Below are 18,385 nucleotides of genomic sequence, written 5' to 3'. Positions count from 1 at the left end.
AAATTTAGCAATCCAGCGGACGGCCGAGAGGGGTTAATAATAACGTTTGTGTATTTAAGAATTTATTCTAAGGATGTAAGCTACTCTTTCGACCAAAGTAACAGAGAGTCGGACGGCAGGAAAAGTGATGTATATTGGGCTCAGTGTCACTGACGGCCGATACTACAGATCGTCTCCATGGCGACAGACATTACGAGTTGACATCACATGAAATGAACAAGGACAAGCCTCTGTCAGGAACAGTATATGAAGCGTCACATCCACAGGGAGGAGTGGATGGAGCGTCACGGCCACCGGGAACAACTGATGAAAGGTCAAATCCTCCAAGAGCAATGGATGTAGGGACACACAACCGGGAGACAAGGATGGTTAGTAACCACACCGGGATCAATGGATGTAGGGACACACAACCAGGAGACAAGGATGGTTAGTAACCACACCGGGATCAATGGATGTAGGGACACACAACCGGGAGACAAGGATGGTTAGTAACCACACCGGGATCAATGGATGTAGGGACACACAACCGGGAGACAAGGATGGTTAGTAACCACACCGGGATCAATGGATGTAGGGACACACAACCGGGAGACAAGGATGGTTAGTAACCACACCGGGATCAATGGATGTAGGGACACACAACCGGGAGACAAGGATGGTTAGTAACCACACCGGGTTCAATGGATGTAGGGACACACAACCGGGAGACAAGGATGGTTAGTAACCACACCGGGATCAATGGATGTAGGGACACACAACCGGGAGACAAGGATGGTTAGTAACCACACCGGGATCAATGGATGTAGGGACACACAACCGGGAGACAAGGATGGTTAGTAACCACACCGGGATCAATGGATGTAGGGACACACAACCGGGAGACAAGGATGGTTAGTAACCACACCGGGATCAATGGATGTAGGGGTAAATTCCATCGGCAGCAATATATGTCCGGTCACCCCACCCACTCCACACGGATCAATGACATCGGGTCATCCCCACCGGGTACTTCGGATGGACGCTGAACAAATATCCGGCACCGGCGAAAATAATTTCCGAGTCATTCCCCTATGTCCCTATCACGGTGATGTGATAGTAGATAAATTCTGTAGCATTCGTCAGCCACAGGAGGATGAAGCTGCCGGAGAGGGTGAAGAGCAAAACCACAGACCTCTTCCGGCTCTCCATCTCCGGGTCACTGCTGTTTCCCCCCTTGCTCTGACCCCTCAGCCCCATACGGACCCGACTGGCCACTAAAATGTGCCTGACTGTCAGAGCGTTGAGCAGCAGAATTACACCGAATGGGAGAAATGGAGTCAACACGATGTCACATCAGTCATACGCCACCCACGCCGGTTCAGTGAAGTAACTTGGCTTCGGATAACAGAACCATGGTACATTGTTAATGATCTCTCTGTAAGTGATGTAAGGCCGTTTTCAGACGGAACCGACCGCTAGATGGCGCTAGAACCACGGCCGCCGTTCTCCCCGTGCAGTACTTTGTTTTCAGTTTCTGACAGCAAATGGCGACAAACCGATCGAAGGTGAAAGTGACGGTGAACCAGACGGAACAGTTCACGGCAATGCGGGACAGGACATGGAGAACAGTGCACACAGAGAGGACGTTCAGGAAGCAAACGGAAAAATAATGATAATTGAGTTGATACAAAACGACCTCAGTGGTAATGACCAATAGATCCGCCGCTGCCATGGCCACCAGGAACCGCGTGATGCAGAAGGAGAGGCCGCACTTTCCCCGGGACAGGATGACAATCGCCACTCAATTCACTGGAGAAAGAGAACGGAATGACATTAAAAAAATATGATCCGTAATCAGGCATCCTCAACTTAATCGCCCTCCACTAAACATCAAGGCTAAGGTTGAGTTACTGTTAACCTCAGATTCACTGCTATCGGATTCCAATGATTCACGAGCGGTAAAGAATGTCATCTGATATCCGTCGTGAACAGTGTATTCATTCTTCTGAAATTTTGCCTCCTAGGCCTCGACTGCACGGTACAGGATACATATTCCCTGCACCCAGACCGTCAATCATAAAAATCTGCAGCGCATTTCAGGCCCTTCGGCCCACAATATTGCGCCGACCATCTAAACCCAGACAGAGGTTATCTGCAATATTTGCAAATCATTCGTCTTGCTCAGTATGAATGAATGCACAGGTCATTGTTTCAATGATGCAGCTTGGTGACGGAGCGTCCAGTCCACGTGATCCAAACCCCGTCACAGTACAGCCACGTCAGAAGCCAAGATGGTGAACATTCCTCTCTTGCGAGTCGGTATTTCTTAAGCAAGGAGCACAGGTTGCACGCGATACAAAAATTTTTGCCTCATAACGTCGAGACGAAGTTGGAGTATGGAAACATGACTCTGACAGGGGGATAGAAGTTACTTGCTGAGAATATCAACTGACCATCTCTGAATCTGACTGGTTGCCCTACTTACAAGTGAAGAGTGTTCCAGGTGACCCGAGAATCAGCACACGAAACATTTCCAATATATTATGCAAATTCCTATTTTGGTAGCAGTTCGCTTTTAATTTTCCTCATACATTACATTTATCCACATTATTTTTTGTAATTCCCATGGATTTCCGCACACATCGAGATTCAGTAAATGGCAGTAAGTCATCCTGGCATCCTCATAATTCTGCAAATAACCCAATTTCATCTCGCCCGGAACGACAGGGGAAAAAAACGTTCATGTAATTCTCCACATCGCCCAATTTCACATCGCCGGGAACGTCAGGAGAAAAAATGTATTCTGTCCTCATAATTCCCCACATCGCCTAAGTTCACATCACCGGGAACGCCAGAAAAGAATAACACGCCCGGTCCCGACCTAATCGATATAATCGATACAGTCTATATCATGACAGACGGGTTTCATTCTGAGCGCACATGTGATTGCCTGTTGACATAAAACAGAATAATTTGTTGCCAGTATCTGTATTTTTCGTCTGACAACGATTGTTCAAACTGGCACATCACTGTCTTTTCCACGGGGGAATATATCCGAGACAATATTTATAATTTCCTACTTTATAGGGAATTAGAGAATCGTTCCTGTTATTGCTGATGGACTAGGCAGTTCAGGGAGATGGGGCCGAAAAGGAATAAAAGGGTGGCGAGTAGGGTGGAGAGAGGAGGATAGGGCGGGGAGAGGGGTGGAGAGAAGGGATAGGGTGCAGAGAGGGGTGGATAGAGGAGGATAGGGTGGGGTGAGGGGTGGAGAGAAGAGGATAGGGTGGGGAAGCTGGAGAGAGGACGATAGGGTGGAGAGAGTGGTGGGGAGAGGATAGGTTGGGCAGAGCGGTGGAGAGAGAAGATAGGGTGGGAAGATGGGTGGGGAGAGGAGGGGAGAGAGGAGGCTAGGGTGGCGAGAGGGGTAAGGAGAGGAGGATAGGGTGGGTAGGGGTGGAGAGAGGAGGATAAGGTTGGGAAGGTGGAGAGAGGACGATAGGGTGGAGAGAGTGGTGGGGAGAGGAGGATAGTGTGGGCAGAGAGGTGGAGAGAGTAGGATAGGGTGGGAAGAGGGGTGGAGAGAGGAGAGAGGATAGGGTGGGGAAGGTGGAGAGAGGACGATAGGGTGGGGAGAGGAGTGGAGAGAGGAAAGTGTGGGGAGAGGAGGATAGTGTGGTGAGAGAAAGGTGGGGGAAGAGATGGAGAGAGGGGACCGAGGGAGAGAGAGGCTGAGGGAGTGGGTAGTGGGTCTCATCTCCTCTCCTTACTTTCTCTTTCTCCCCTCCCCTCCTCAATCTTACCCCGCCCTGCAGAAAATGGTGGTGATCCACGCCAACCAGCCCGCACCGCCAGACCTCGCCTCCATCTTCTCCGGCAAGCCGGCGCCCACTCCTGTCTTTGACGGTTTCGTGACGACAGGCCTCTATACTCCACGGGACAGCCTGAACGATTCGGGCCGAGCGATCTGAGGCTCAGCCCGAAAGAAAAGTCAAAGCAGGACTTTCGAGACTGAGGAGGGGAGGGTAACGGTGTTAGCCTCTTTCCGGAGTCACATTCCTCCTCCGTGGGAACCCCCATTTCCATCTCCCTTGTTACTCTCCCACCCTCGGCTCCCGTCAATCCTGAAACACACCGCTCTCTGTCCCCTCGCTATCACCGCCCATCCCACCCTGGCTGGCGGCCATTTTGTGATGGTTACCATTGACAACCGCTCTCCCCGCATCATAGAATGGGGCAAACCGTTTTCCTCACCTTCCACTCACTTCCCTCGCTGTTTATTCAAACTCATCTCCTCATCCCTCCTCTCCTTCCCCTCGGTGCCCGATCTCCTGCCTCTCCATTTAACCTTCTGCCGACAGCCATTTGGTGACAGTGTCAGACCCTCCTTCCCATCCCATCACTCGCAAACCCCTTCCCTCCCTCCCTTCGCTGTCCTCTCCCCGCCATCTCGACGCTTTGCATCGTACGCTGGTTGGGTCTGCCATTTTGCGATGCCAATCTTCACCTCTCCGCCCTCTTTCTCTCTCTCTGTTACCCAGTGAGTCACTCTTCTACTCACCCCGTCACTCCTGACTCCCTTTCCCCTCTCTGGCCCCTTGCCCTTTCTCCCGCCGTCCACCACATTTTGGTGAACATTTTCTGATGGGAGATTTCGCTTGCCCATCCAATCCCTTCTCCCCCGTCCGTTGAGTGAGTCGCTCCCCTCTCCCTCGTTGAGACAATGAACTCCCCGACCCGTCAGCCCTGACCGCGTCCCCGACTCCCGCTCCCCCTTTCTCCCGCCCACGCCCCACTTTTTTGCAGCTCGTCTTATTTGCGAAGGAAATGTCACCACCCATTCATCCCCGACTATTGAAAACGTGACTCCCCACACCCCCCATCCTATCCAATCAGACCACTCCCTCCCGTCCCATCACTCCCGCTCCCTCCCCGTCCCATCACTTCCCCTCTCTCCCCGTCCCATCACTCCCGCTCCCCTCCTGTTGTTTCACTCCTCGCCCCGTCTTTATCTTCTCCGTGTCGGCCACCAGTTTGTGACAGGAACTTTCGCCCCTCCCCTTTCCGTCCCCTATTGAGTCAGTGACTTCGCCACGCTCACCGTCTCTTCAGTCCACTCCTCGTCCCGTCACTCCTCTTCCTCCCAAACCCCTCACCCTCCTCACCAAAACCCACCTGTATATGTGTATGTGTGAATATCTTATATACATTAGTTTATTCAATGACAAAATTATTAGAATTAAAACATATATACAATATGGAAGATGATATAAAACACAAATTAAAATGCTGTTATTACAATCAATATCACACTCGATCCCGGGATTGTATCCATGGGCACCGCATGTTCCTTCGCCATAGATTCTGTGTGTGACAGTGGCCATTGTAAGTCAGTGTCTCACTCCATCCCTGGCGGCCACATTAACCAAGGATTCGCCCATTTTAAAGCAACGCGTCCCTCCCTCTCTTGTGCTCACTTCTACCAAAGCCGTCACTCCCTCCCCAGCGGCCATTTCAAGTGAAGCGTCGGACATCCCACCTCTCCCGCATATTGATAGCGGCTCCCTGACGCCAGCAAATGATGTATAATATCCCGGAAAAAGAGGGGGGGAGAGAGGGGGGAGAGAGGGGGAGAGAGGGGGAGAGGGGGAGAGGGGGAGAGAGGGGGAGAGAGGGGGAGAGAGAGGGAGGGAGGGAGAGAGGAAGGGAGGGAGAGAGGGAGGGAGAATTGAATACTCTGCCATGGCAGAGTAAAAAAATACAAAACGTACTTCACCCCAGACGACACTGAAGTGTTCCCCTGTCTAATAGGGTCAGGAATAATGACAGTGTTGCTCTCTGCACTGTCTGCAACAGTGACTTTTCTGTTGCTCATGGTGGGTTAAATCACTGTTGAGGTAAGGGCGGGAGTTAAAGGGGAGGGCGGGGAGTCGGCCAAATGTCTCCATCCCGCGGGCGGGGATGTTCACACATTCAGATGTTCACAGGATCACAGATGCACTGTCAGTCCGGGCCTGGGTTCCTGCAGAGATCTCAGTTCCTTCATCCCGGTCTCACTGAACCGATTCCCCACATTCAGATGTTCAGATCCACTCTCAGTCCGGGTCTGACTCCCCGCCGAGATCTCAGTTCCTTCCTCCCGGTCTCACTGAACCGATTCCCCACATTCAGATGTTCAGATCCACTCTCAGTCCGGGTCTGACTCCCCGCCGAGATCTCAGTTCCTTCTCCCCGGTCTCACTGAACGGATTGTCCCACAGCCTGAAACAGATGGGAGAATAAAGATGAAATAAACAGATTACACAACAGTGTCAGTAACAGGGGACCGGGGTTAATGTTTCAACAACACTCACAGACAAAGATCACCAGAAAACCCGCGGATCCGCTGATATTTTATCACATTGAACATTAACACAAACACTCACCAGATCCACTCCAGACTCGGGAGGGTCTGTATGAGGCGGCGGAGAGAGGGGACAGATCGGTCTGTCAGCGAGTTTGATCTCAGGTTCAGCCCCGTCAGTGATGGTTTTGTACTGAGAGCGGAGACGAGATCCTCGGCACCAGAATCTGTGAGACCGACATCCCCCAGCCTGGAGATGAGAGAGAGTGAGGGTGAAGGACACAGAGAGACAGGAGACGGTACAAATCCCCGGTGTTTATCAGTAACACAATTACTGATCACATTAATGTTCAGTGTCAGACACCCAGTGACTGTAAACACAATCTCACACAGTCTGGAGATGAGAGAGAGTGAGGGTGAAGGACACAGAGAGGCAGGAGACGGTAGAAATCCCCGGTAAGACAATTACTAATGATTTTTTTCTTCAGCACTACTGTGCAAGTCGGCCAGTGAGAACAGCGAGAAGAGTTTAAAAGGAAGACAGATTTACAGAGCGAGCGTCAGAGGAGCGGGAGACAGAGTAGGAAGGCTTTGGCTCAATGGGGCTTCGGCGATAAAGGGTCGAGGTGAGGTAGGTTATCTGTTTACAATACGGACAGAGAGTATGTGTGTGAGGCTGGTTTTCTGTGCTCGGTGTTAGATGTGGGAGATCCTGGAGACTCCCAGCCTTCGGACGGCAACATCTGCACCCGGTGTGTCGAGCTGCAGCTCCTCAGGGACCGAGTTAGGGAACTGGAGATGCAGCTCGATGACTTTCGTCTGGTCAGGGAGAGCGAGGAGGTGATAGAGAGGGGTTACAGGCAGGTGGTCACACCAGAGCCACGGGAGACCGAGGAACTGGGTCACAGTCAGGAGAGGGAAGGGCAAGAAGCAGGTACTAGTGAATACCCCAGTGGCTGTTCCCCTTGACAATAACTACTCCGGTTTGCGTACTGCTGGAGAGGGAGCAACAACAGCTACACCTCTGGCACAGTCTGGCCCTGTGGCTCAGGAGAGTGGAGAAAGGAAGAGGATGGCAGCAGAGATAGGGGACTATAGTTAGGGGGTCAGACAGACGATTCTGTGGACGCAGTAAAGAAACTCGGATGGTAGTTTGCCTCCCAGTTTCCAGGGCCAGCATGTTCCTGATCACGTCCAAGATATCCTGCAGTGGGAGGGAGAACAACTGGAGGTCGTGGTACATATTGGTACCAGTGACATTGGTAGGAAAAGGGAAGAGGTCCTGAAAACAGACTACAGGGTGTTCGGAAGTAATTTGAGAAGCAGGACCTCAAAGGTAGTGATCTCGGAATTACTGTCTGTCCCACGTGACAGTGTGAATAAGATTAGGATGAGGTGGAGGATAAACGCGTGACTGAGGGATTGGAGCAGGAGGCAGGGATTCAGATTTCTGGATCATTGGGACCTCTTTTGGAGCAGGTGTGACCTGCACAGAAAGGACGGGTTGCACTTGAATCCCGTATATTAATATACGGACAGCAAGGTTTGCTAAGACTACTGGGGAGAGTTTAAACTAGAATTGCTGGGGGGAGGGAACCAAATTGATGTGACGGAGGAGAGGAAGGTCGGCTCACAAATAGAGAGAATTTGGAGACAGTGTGAAAGGGAGGATACGCAGGTGATAGAGAAGGGAGGCACTCAGTCCGATGGTTTGAGATGTGTCTATTTTAATGCGAGGAGTATGATGAATAAAATAAATGATTGTCTGTGTCTGAGTGAGTCTCTGTGGGTGGAAGTTAGGAACAGGAAGGGGTCAATAACTCTACTGGGTGTATTGTATAGACCACCCCCAACAGTAACAGGGACATCGAGGAGCAGATAGGGAGACCGATTCTGGAAAGGAGTAACAATAACAGGGTTGTTGAAGTGGGAGATTTTAATTTCCCAACTACTGATTAGCATCTCCCTAGAGTGAGGGGTGTCGATGGGGTGGAGTTTGTGAAGTGTGTTCAGGAAGGTTTCTTGAAGCAATATCTACATAAGCCTACAAGAGGAGAGGCTGTACTTGATCTGGTTTTGGGCAACAAACCTGGTCAGGTGTCAGATCTCTCAGTGGGACAGCATTTTGGAGATAGTGATCGCAATTCTATCTCTTTAACCATAGCATCTTGGAGGAAGGGGGATGGGGAAGAGAGATCCCACAGGAGGAAGGGGATGGGGAAGAGAGATCCCAGAGCAGGAAGGGGGACGGGGGGAGGAGACCCCACAGGAGGAAGGGGGACGGGGAGGAGAGATCCCACAGGAGGAAGGGGGACGGGGAGGAGAGATCCCACAGCAGCAAGGGGGACAGGGAGGGGAGATCCCACAGGAGGAAGGGGGACGGGGAGGAGAGATCCCTCAGGAGGAAGGGGAACGGGGAGGGGATCCCACAGGAGGAAGGGGGACGGGGAGGAGATATCCCTCAGGAGGAAGGGGGATGGGGAGGAGAGATCCCACAGGAGGAAGGGGGACGGGGAGGAGACACCCCACAGGTGGTAGCGGGATGGGGAGGAGAGACCCCACAGGAGGAAGGGGGACGGGGAGGAGAGACTCCACAGGAGGAAGGGGGACGGGGAGGAGAGATCCCTCAGGAGGAAGGGGGACGGGGAGGAGAGATCCCACAGGAGGAAGGGAGACGGGGAGGAGACACCCCACAGGTGGTAGCGGGATGGGGAGGAGAGACCCCACAGGAGGAAGGGGGACGGGGAGGAGAGTCTCCACAGGAGGAAGGGGGACGGGGAGGAGAGATCCCTCAGGAGGAAGGGGGACGGGGAGGAGAGATCCCACAGCAGGAAGGGGGACGGGGAGGGGAGATCCCACAGGAGGAAGGGGGACGGGGAGGAGAGATCTCTCAGGAGGAAGGGGAACGGGGAGGGGATCCCACAGGAGGAAGGGGGACGGGGAGGAGATATCCCTCAGGAGGAAGGGGGATGGGGAGGAGAGATCCCACAGGAGGAAGGGGGACGGGGAGGAGACACCCCACAGGTGGTAGCGGGATGGGGAGGAGAGACCCCACAGGAGGAAGGGGGACGGGGAGGAGAGTCTCCACAGGAGGAAGGGGGACGGGGAGGAGAGATCCCTCAGGAGGAAGGGGGACGGGGAGGAGAGATCCCTCAGGAGGAAGGGGGACGGGGAGGAGATATCCCTCAGGAGGAAGGGGGACGGGGAGGAGAGATCCCACAGGAGGAAGAGGGACGGGGAGGAGACACCCCACAGGTGGTAGGGGGACGGGGAGGAGAGACCCCACAGGAGGAAGGGGGACGGGGAGGAGAGACCCCACAGGAGGAAGGGGGACGGGTCCGAGAGACCCCACGGGGGAAGGGGGACGGGGAGGGGAGATCCCACAGGAGGAAGGGGGACGGGGAGGAGAGATCTCTCAGGAGGAAGGGAGACGGGGAGGAGACACCCCACAGGTGGTAGCGGGATGGGGAGGAGAGACCCCACAGGAGGAAGGGGGACGGGGAGGAGAGTCTCCACAGGAGGAAGGGGGACGGGGAGGAGAGATCCCTCAGGAGGAAGGGGGACGGGGAGGAGAGATCCCACAGCAGGAAGGGGGACGGGGAGGGGAGATCCCACAGGAGGAAGGGGGACGGGGAGGAGAGATCTCTCAGGAGGAAGGGGAACGGGGAGGGGATCCCACAGGAGGAAGGGGGACGGGGAGGAGATATCCCTCAGGAGGAAGGGGGATGGGGAGGAGAGATCCCACAGGAGGAAGGGGGACGGGGAGGAGACACCCCACAGGTGGTAGCGGGATGGGGAGGAGAGACCCCACAGGAGGAAGGGGGACGGGGAGGAGAGTCTCCACAGGAGGAAGGGGGACGGGGAGGAGAGATCCCTCAGGAGGAAGGGGGACGGGGAGGAGAGATCCAACAGCAGGAAGGGGGACGGGGAGGGGAGATCCCACAGGAGGAAGGGGGACGGGGAGGAGAGATCTCTCAGGAGGAAGGGGAACGGGGAGGGGATCCCACAGGAGGAAGGGGGACGGGGAGGGGAGATCCCACAGGAGGAAGGGGGACGGGGAGGAGAGATCCCTCAGGAGGAAGGGGGACGGGGAGGAGATATCCCTCAGGAGGAAGGGGGATGGGGAGGAGAGATCCCACAGGAGGAAGGGGGACGGGGAGGAGACACCCCACAGGTGGTAGCGGGATGGGGAGGAGAGACCCCACAGGAGGAAGGGGGACGGGGAGGAGAGACCCCACAGGAGGAAGGGGGACGGGGAGGAGAGATCCCTCAGGAGGAAGGGGGACGGGGAGGAGAGACCCCACAGGAGGAAGGCGGATGGGGAAGAGAGATCCCACAGGAGGAAGGGGATGGGGAAGAGAGATCCCACAGCAGCAAGGGGGACGGGGAGGAGAGAACCCACAGGAGGAAGGGGAACGGGGAGGAGATCCCACAGGAGGAAGGGGGACGGGGAGGGGAGATCCCACAGGAGGAAGGGGGACGGGGAGGAGAGATCCCTCAGGAGGAAGGGGGACGGGGAGGAGATATCCCTCAGGAGGAAGGGGGACGGGGAGGAGAGATCCCACAGGAGGAAGGGGGACGGGGAGGAGACACCCCACAGGTGGTAGGGGGACGGGGAGGAGAGACCCCACAGGAGGAAGGGGGACGGGGAGGAGAGACCCCACAGGAGGAAGGGGGACGGGTCCGAGAGACCCCACGGGGGAAGGGGGACGGGGAGGGGAGATCCCACAGGGGGAAGGTGGACGGGGAGGGGAGATCCCACAGGCGGAAGGTGGACGGGGACGGGAGATCCCACAGGAGGAAGGTGGACGGGGAGGGGAGAACCCACAGGAGGAAGGTGGACGGGGAGGGGAGACCCCACAGGAGGAAGGTGGACGGGGACGGGAGATCCCACAGGAGGAAGGTGGACGGGGAGGGGAGACCCCACAGGAGGAAGGTGGACGGGGAGCGGAGATCCCTCAGGAGGAAGGGCGATGGGGAAGAGAGATCCCACAGGAGGAAGGGGGACGGGGAGGGGAGACCCCACAGGAGGAAGGGGGACGGGGAAGGGAGACCCCACAGGAGGAAGGGCGATGGGAAAGGGAGATCCCACATGAGGAAGGGGGATGGGTAAGAGAGATCCCACAGGAGGAAGGGGGATGGGGAGGAGAGGTCCCACAGGAGGAATGGGGATGGGGAAGAGAGATCCCACAGCAGGAAGTGTGATGCGGAAGAGAGATCCCACAGGAGGAAGGGGGATGGTGAAGAGAGATCCCACAGGAGAAAGGGGGATGGGGAGGAGAGATCCCACAGGAGGAAGGGGGATGGGGACGAGAGATCCTACTTTTGGAAGGGGGATGGGGAGGAGAGATCCCTCAGGTGGAAGGGTGATGGGGAAGAGAGATCCCACAGGAGGAAGGGGAATGGGGAGGAGAGATCGCACAAGAGGAAGGGGGATGGGGAAGAGAGATCCCACAGGAGGAAGGGGGATGGGGAAGAGAGATCCCACAGGAGGAAGGGGATTGGGAAGAGAGATCCCACTGGAGGAAGGGGGATGGGGAGGAGAGATCCCACAGGAGGAAGGGGGATGTGGAAGAGAGATCCCACAGGAGGAAGGGGGATGTGGAAGAAAGATCCCACAGGTAGAAGAGGAATGGGGTAGCAATCACTACAGGAAGGATGTGGAAACCATAGACAGGGTGCAGAGGAGATTTACAAGGATGTTGCCTGGATTGGGGAGCATGCCTTATGAGAACAGTTTGAGTGAACTCGGCCTTTTCTCTTGGAGTGACGGAGGATGAGAGGTGATTTGATAGAGGTGTACAAGATAATGAGAGGCATTGATCGTGTAGATAGTCGGTCTTTTCCCCAGGGCTGAAATGGCTAGCACGAGAGGGCATAGTTTTAAGAATGGGCTGCTGGAGGCGAAAACTTTAAACTCCAGGATGGTTACATGGAGCTTAGAAATATAGAGCACTATGGGTAAAACCGAGGTAATTCTAAGGTAGAAACATGTTCAGCACAGCTTTGTGGGCCGAAGGGCCTGTATTGTCCTGTATGTTTTCTATGTGTCAACTGATCACATTCATTCTCAGTGTCAGACACCCAGTGACTGTAAACACAATCTCCCACAGTCTGGTACTTACCACAGTATCTGTATTTTACACTCCGGGTTCCTCAGAGCCGCAGACACCAGTTTCACTCCTGAATCTCCCAGGTCATTCCGCCCAAATCTAAACGCAAACAGACAGATTGATAAACAAAGTGATTCAAACCGTGGGTCTGGGGGAATTTCACTCACTCGGATATTTCAGGAAACATTAAACTGTCCTGTAAATCACTGATCGGAGTTCCCATCACTGTCAATGTCCCTCACTGCCCAGCTCCAGGGTATTTACCGAATGTCGGTAATTTCGTCTGTCAGTGTGACCCTCTAAACCCCACATATACTGTCCCATTCCCTGATGGAGAGAAATGTGTTTCTGACCGAAATGCAGAAATGTCAATGGGACACAGCGAAATAGACCCACCCAAGCTAAAGGGATGGGGAAGAGAGATCCCACAGGAGGTAGGGGGTTGGGGAAGAGATCCCAGAGGAGGAAGGGGGATGGGGAAGAGAGATCCCACAGGAGGAAGGGGGTTGGGGAAGAGATCCCACAGGAGGAAGGGGGATGGGGAAGAGAGATCCCACAGGAGGAAGGGGGATGGGGAAGAGAGATCCCACAGCAGGAAGGGGGATGGGAGAGAGAGATACCACCAGAGGAAGGGGGATGGGGATGAGAGATCCCACAGGAGGAAGAGGGATGGGGGAGAGAAATCCCACAGAAGGAATTGGAATGGGGAATAGAGATCCCATAGGATGATGGGGCATGGGGACGAGAGACGAGACAGGAGGAAGTGGGTGGGGAAGCAAGATCATACTGGAGGTTGGGGGATGCTGAGGAGAGATCCAATAGTTGGAAGGAAGGGGGAGTGGGAACAGAGTGTTAGAGCAGATAGTGAGGTGGTGGAGGATAAGGGTCATGCGAGGACTGCTTCTACAGACAGATATCAATGGTTTGTATGTGATAGAAATGTTCTCAGGTGCATCTATTTCAATGCAAGGAGTATTGCAGATAAGGCAGATGAGTTTAGATCGTGGATTGGCACGATGATATCGACATTATTGCTATTAGTAAGACTTGGTTTGCAGGAGGGTCAGGACTGGCAGCTTCATGTTCCGGGTTTCCATTGTTTCAGATGTGATAGGGGGAGGGATGAAAGGGAGAGGAGTGGCATTACCAGTCAGGGAGAATATCACAGCTGTGCGTAGACGGGAGAGCCCGCAGGGCTCGTCTACAGAGGCCATATGGGTGGAGCTGAGGAACGGGAAAGGTGTGAGCACACTAATAGTGTTGTATTATAGACCGCCCAGTAGTTAGAGAGAATTCGAGGAGCAAATCTGTAGAGAGGTAGCACACCGATGTAAGAAACAGAAAGTCGTAATTGTAGGGGATTTTAACTTTCCACATATTGACGGGGCCTCCCATTCTGAGAAAGGGTTAGATGGCGTGGAGTTTGTCAAATGTGTCAGGAAAGTTTTCTAAATCAATATATTGAGGTATCAACGAGAGAGGGTGCAGTACCTGATCTCCTATTAAGTAACCAGACAGGTCAGGTGACAGAAGTATGTGTAGGTGAACATTTTGGGTCCAGTGACCATGATGTCATTAGTTTCAAGATAATTATGGATAAGGATAGGACTGGTCCGCCAGTTAAGGTTCTGAATTGGAGAAGGGCCAATTTTGTGGAAATGAGAGAGGATCTGGGAAGAGTGGATTGGGATAAGTTGTTTTCTGGCAAGGATGTGTTCAGTAAGTGGAACGCCTTCAAGGGTGAAATTTTGAGAGTGCAGAGTTTGCATGTTCCTGCCAGGATTAAAGGCAAAGTTAACAGGCAGAGGGAACCTTGGTTTTCAAGGGATATTGGCGATCTGCTTAAGTAGGTGTTTAGCAGCTATAGGAAACAAGGAACAAATGAGGTACTTGAAGAGTATAGAAAATGTAAGCAAATACTAAAGAAGGAAATCAGGAAGGCAAAAAGAAGACATGAGGTTGCTTTGGCGGATAATGTGAAGGTAAACCCGAAGGGTTTCTACAAGTATATTAAGAGTAAAATGATAGTAAAGGACAAAATTGGTCCCCTAGAAGATCAGAGTGGTCGTCTCTGTGTGGAGCCTCACGAGATGGGGGAGATCTTAAACAGTTTTTTTGCGTCAGTGTTTACTCAGGAAACTGGCATAGCGGATATGGAATTAAGGGAAACAACCAGTAGTGTCATGGAACATATAGAGATTAAAGAGGAGAAGCTGCTTGCTGCCTTACAGTGAATAAAGGTAGATTAATCCCCCGGAACTGCCATGATATTCCCTCGGACCTTGAGAGAGACTGGTGTAGAAATTGCAGGGGCCCTGGCAGAAATATTTAAAATGTCCTCAGACAGGGGTGCGGTGCCGTAGGATTGGAGGGTAGCTCATGTTGTTCCGTTGTTTGAAAAAGGCTCCAAAAGTACACCAGGTCATTGCAGGCCAGTGAACCTGACATCCATAACAGGTAATTTATCAGAAGGTGTTCTGAGAGTTCGGATATGCAAGGATTTGGACAGCCAAGGGCTGATAAAAGATAGTCAACATGGCTTTCATGTTAGATCATGTTTAATGAATCTTGTAGTGTTTGTCGAGGTTGTTACCAAGAATACATATGAAGGAAAGGCTGTGGATGTTGTCTACATGGACTTTAGTAAGGCCTTTGACAAGGTCCCACATAAAAGGTTAGTTCAGAAGGTTCAGACACGAGGTATCCATGGAGAGATTGTAAACTGGATTCAAATTGTCTGTGTGGGAGAAGACAGAGAGTGGTAGTGGATGATTGCTTCTCAGACTGGAGGCCTGTGACTAGTGGTGTGTCTCAGGGATCTGTGCTGGGACCATTGTTCTTTGTTGTCGAAATCAATGATCTGGATGATAATGTGATAAATTGGATCAGCAGGTTTGCTGATGACACTAAGATAGAGGCGTTGTGGACAGCGAGGAAGGCTTTCAAAGCTTGCAGAGGGATGTGGACCAACTGGAAAAATGGGCCAGAAAATGGCAGATGGAATTTATAACATATGACATATAACCAGATAACGATTAGAGCAGGGAAGCAGGCCATCTCGGCCTTTCTGGTCTGTGCCGAATGCTTATTCTCACCTAATCCCACCTACCCGCACTCAGCCCATAACCCTCATTCCTTTCCTGTCCATATACCTATCCAATTTTTTTTAAATGACAAAATCAAACCCGCTTTTACCACTTCTACTGGAAGCTCGTTCCACACAGCTACTACTCTCTGAGTAAAGAAGTTCTCCCTTGTGTTACCCCTAAACTTTTGCCCTTTCACTCTCAACTCATTCCCTCTTGTTCGAATCTCCCCTATTCTCAATGGAAAAAAGACTACCCACGTCAGCTCTATCTATCCCCCTCATAATTGTAAATACCTCTATCAAGTCCCCCCTCAACCTTCTATGCTCCAAAGAATAAAGACCTAGCTTTTCATTAAGTGCTGAAACCCAGGTAACATTCTAGTAAATTTACTCTGTACTCTCTCTATTTTGTTGACATCTTTCCTATAATTCAGTGGCCAGAACAGGACACAATACTCCAAATTTGGGCTCACCAATGCCTTGTACAATTTTAACATTACATCCCATCTCCTATACTCAATGCTCTGGTTTATAAAGGCCAGTATACCAAAAGCTTTCTTCAGCACCCTATCCACATTAGATTCCACCTTCAGGGAACGCTGCACCATTATCCCTTGATCACTCTGTTCTGCTGCATTCCTCAGTGCCCTACCATTTACCATATATGTCATTTTTGGATTACTCCTACCAAAATGTATCACCTCACACATATCAGCATTAAACTCCATCTGCCATCTTTCAGCCCACTCTTCTAAGTGGCCTAAATCTCTGAACAACAAGCTTTGAAAACCTTCATTATCCACAATGTCACCTATCTTAGTATTATCTGCATACTTACTAATCCAATTTACCACCCCATCATCCAGATCATTAATGTATATGACAAACAAGATTGGACCCAGTACAGATCCCTGAGGCACACCACTATTCACCACTTTAATGCAGACAAGTGTGAGGTGTTGCATTTTGGAAGGACAAATCAAGGTATGACATACACAGTAAATGGTAGGGCACTGAGGAGTGCGGAGGAACAAAGGGACCTGGGAGTTCAGATACATAATTCCCAGAAAGTGGCGTCACAGGTAGACAGGGTTGTAAAGAAGGCTTTTGGCATCCTGGCATTCATAAATCAAAGTTGAGTATAGGAGTTGGAATGTTATGGTGAGGTTGTACAGGACATTGGTAAGGCCAAATATGGAGTATTGTGTGCAGTTCTGGTCACTGAACTATAGGAAGGATATCAGTAAGGTTGAACAAGTGCAGAGAAGATTTACTAGGATGTTGCCAGGTCTTCAGGAGTTGAGTTACAAGGAAGGATTGAGCAGGTTAGGACTTTATTCCTTGGATCATAGAAGAATGAGGGGAGATTTGATAGAGGTTTACAAAATTATGAGTGTATAGACGGGGTAAATGCGAATAGGCTCTTTCCACATAGATTAGGAGAGATAAATATGAGAAGACATGGCTTCAGCGTGAAAGGGGAAAGGTTTAGGGGGAGCATTAGGAGGAACTTCTTCACTCAGAGGGTGGTGAGAGTGTGGAACGAGCTGCCATCTGATGAGGAAAATATGGACTCACTCTTCAGCTTTAAGAATAAATTGGATAGATACATGGATGGGAGAGGACTGGAGGGTTATGGACTGGGTGCAGGTCAATGGGACTAGCGGAATAAGGTTTTGGTACAGACTAGAAGGACCGAATGGCTTGTTTTCTGTGCTGTAGTGTTCTATGATTTTATGATTCTATGGGGAGGAGAGTTCCCACAGGTGAAAGGGGAATGGGGATGGGGAAGAGAGATCCCAAAGGAGGAAGGGGGATGGGGGAGAGATATCCCAAAGGAGGAAGAGATCCCACAGGAAAAAGGGGATGGGGAAGAGAGATCCCACAGGCGGCATGGGAGTGTGGAAGAGAGATCCCACAGCAGGATGAGGCATGGGAAAAGAGATCCCACAGGAGGAAGGGGTATATAGAGAGAGATTAAACAGGATGAAGGGGGAAGGGGTTGAGAGATCGGCCAGAAGGAGGAGGGATGTGGGAGAGAGTTCCCACAGGAGGAAGGGGGTCGGGGAAGAGAATTTCCACAGGACAATGGGGCATGCCAAAGAGAGATCCGACAGGAAGAAGTCGATGGGGGAAAGAGATCCCACAGGAGGAAGGGGGATGGGGAAGAGAAATCCATAGAAGGAAGGGGGATGGGGAAGAGTGATCTCAGAGGTGAAAGGGAGATGGGGAAGAGAGATCCCACAGGTGGATGGGGGATGGGGAAGAGAGATCCCACAGGAGGAAAGGGAGATGGGGAAGAGAGATCCCACAGGTGGATGGGGGATGGGGTGAGGAGATCCCACAGGAGGAAGGGGGATGGGGAAGAGAGATCCCACAGGTGGATGGGGGATGGGGAGGAGAGATCCCACAGGAGGAAAGGGTATGGGGAAGAGAGTTCCAACAGCAGGAAGGGATGGGAAAGAGAAATGCATAGAAGGAAGGGGATAGGGAAGAGAGATCTCACAGGAGGAAGAGGAATGGGGAGGAGAGATCTCACAGGAAGGGTGGGGGGTTTGGAAAAGACATCCCACAGGTGGATGAGGAAAGAGTAATAGAGAGCCCACAGGAGGAATGGGGATGGTGGCTATATTCCAAAGAATGGAAGGGAGATTGGAATGAGAGGTCCCACAGGAGGATTCCAAGTGTAAACGATAATCCTACAAGACGAGAGGACGCAGACAATTTTTTGTACGTGTGTGTTGTGTCTGAACAGAGGCCCAGAGAAGATGCGCCCTCGCTCTTTGCGTATCTGGAAGTGAGCAAAGTCACACACGGGGAAGGGCAGGGGAGGACAATCTCACAATGGTATTTCTTTCCTTC

The 18,385-nt window shown here is 52.1% G+C and overlaps 1 protein-coding gene across 1 annotated transcript in view; it reads right to left on the bottom strand.

Moving 5' to 3' along the window:
- Positions 1 to 5,678: 5,678 nt before the first annotated feature.
- The window catches only part of LOC132388210 (NACHT, LRR and PYD domains-containing protein 3-like), a 14,649-nt gene continuing 1,942 nt past the window's right edge, over positions 5,679 to 18,385 (bottom strand). The window contains exons 2-4 of the mRNA XM_059960557.1: positions 12,448 to 12,534; positions 6,405 to 6,572; positions 5,679 to 6,240 (exon numbers count right to left, since the gene is read on the bottom strand). Coding sequence (XP_059816540.1) covers positions 6,147 to 6,240; positions 6,405 to 6,572; positions 12,448 to 12,534 — 349 coding nt within the window. The 3' untranslated portion in view covers positions 5,679 to 6,146. The remainder of the gene's footprint in view (positions 6,241 to 6,404; positions 6,573 to 12,447; positions 12,535 to 18,385) is intronic.

This window comes from Hypanus sabinus, unplaced genomic scaffold (assembly GCF_030144855.1).
Source record: "Hypanus sabinus isolate sHypSab1 unplaced genomic scaffold, sHypSab1.hap1 scaffold_278, whole genome shotgun sequence".
Classification (NCBI taxonomy): Eukaryota; Metazoa; Chordata; class Chondrichthyes; order Myliobatiformes; family Dasyatidae; genus Hypanus; species Hypanus sabinus.
Note: the sequence above shows the minus strand (reverse complement) of the source record. Positions and strands in the feature narration are given on the sequence as shown.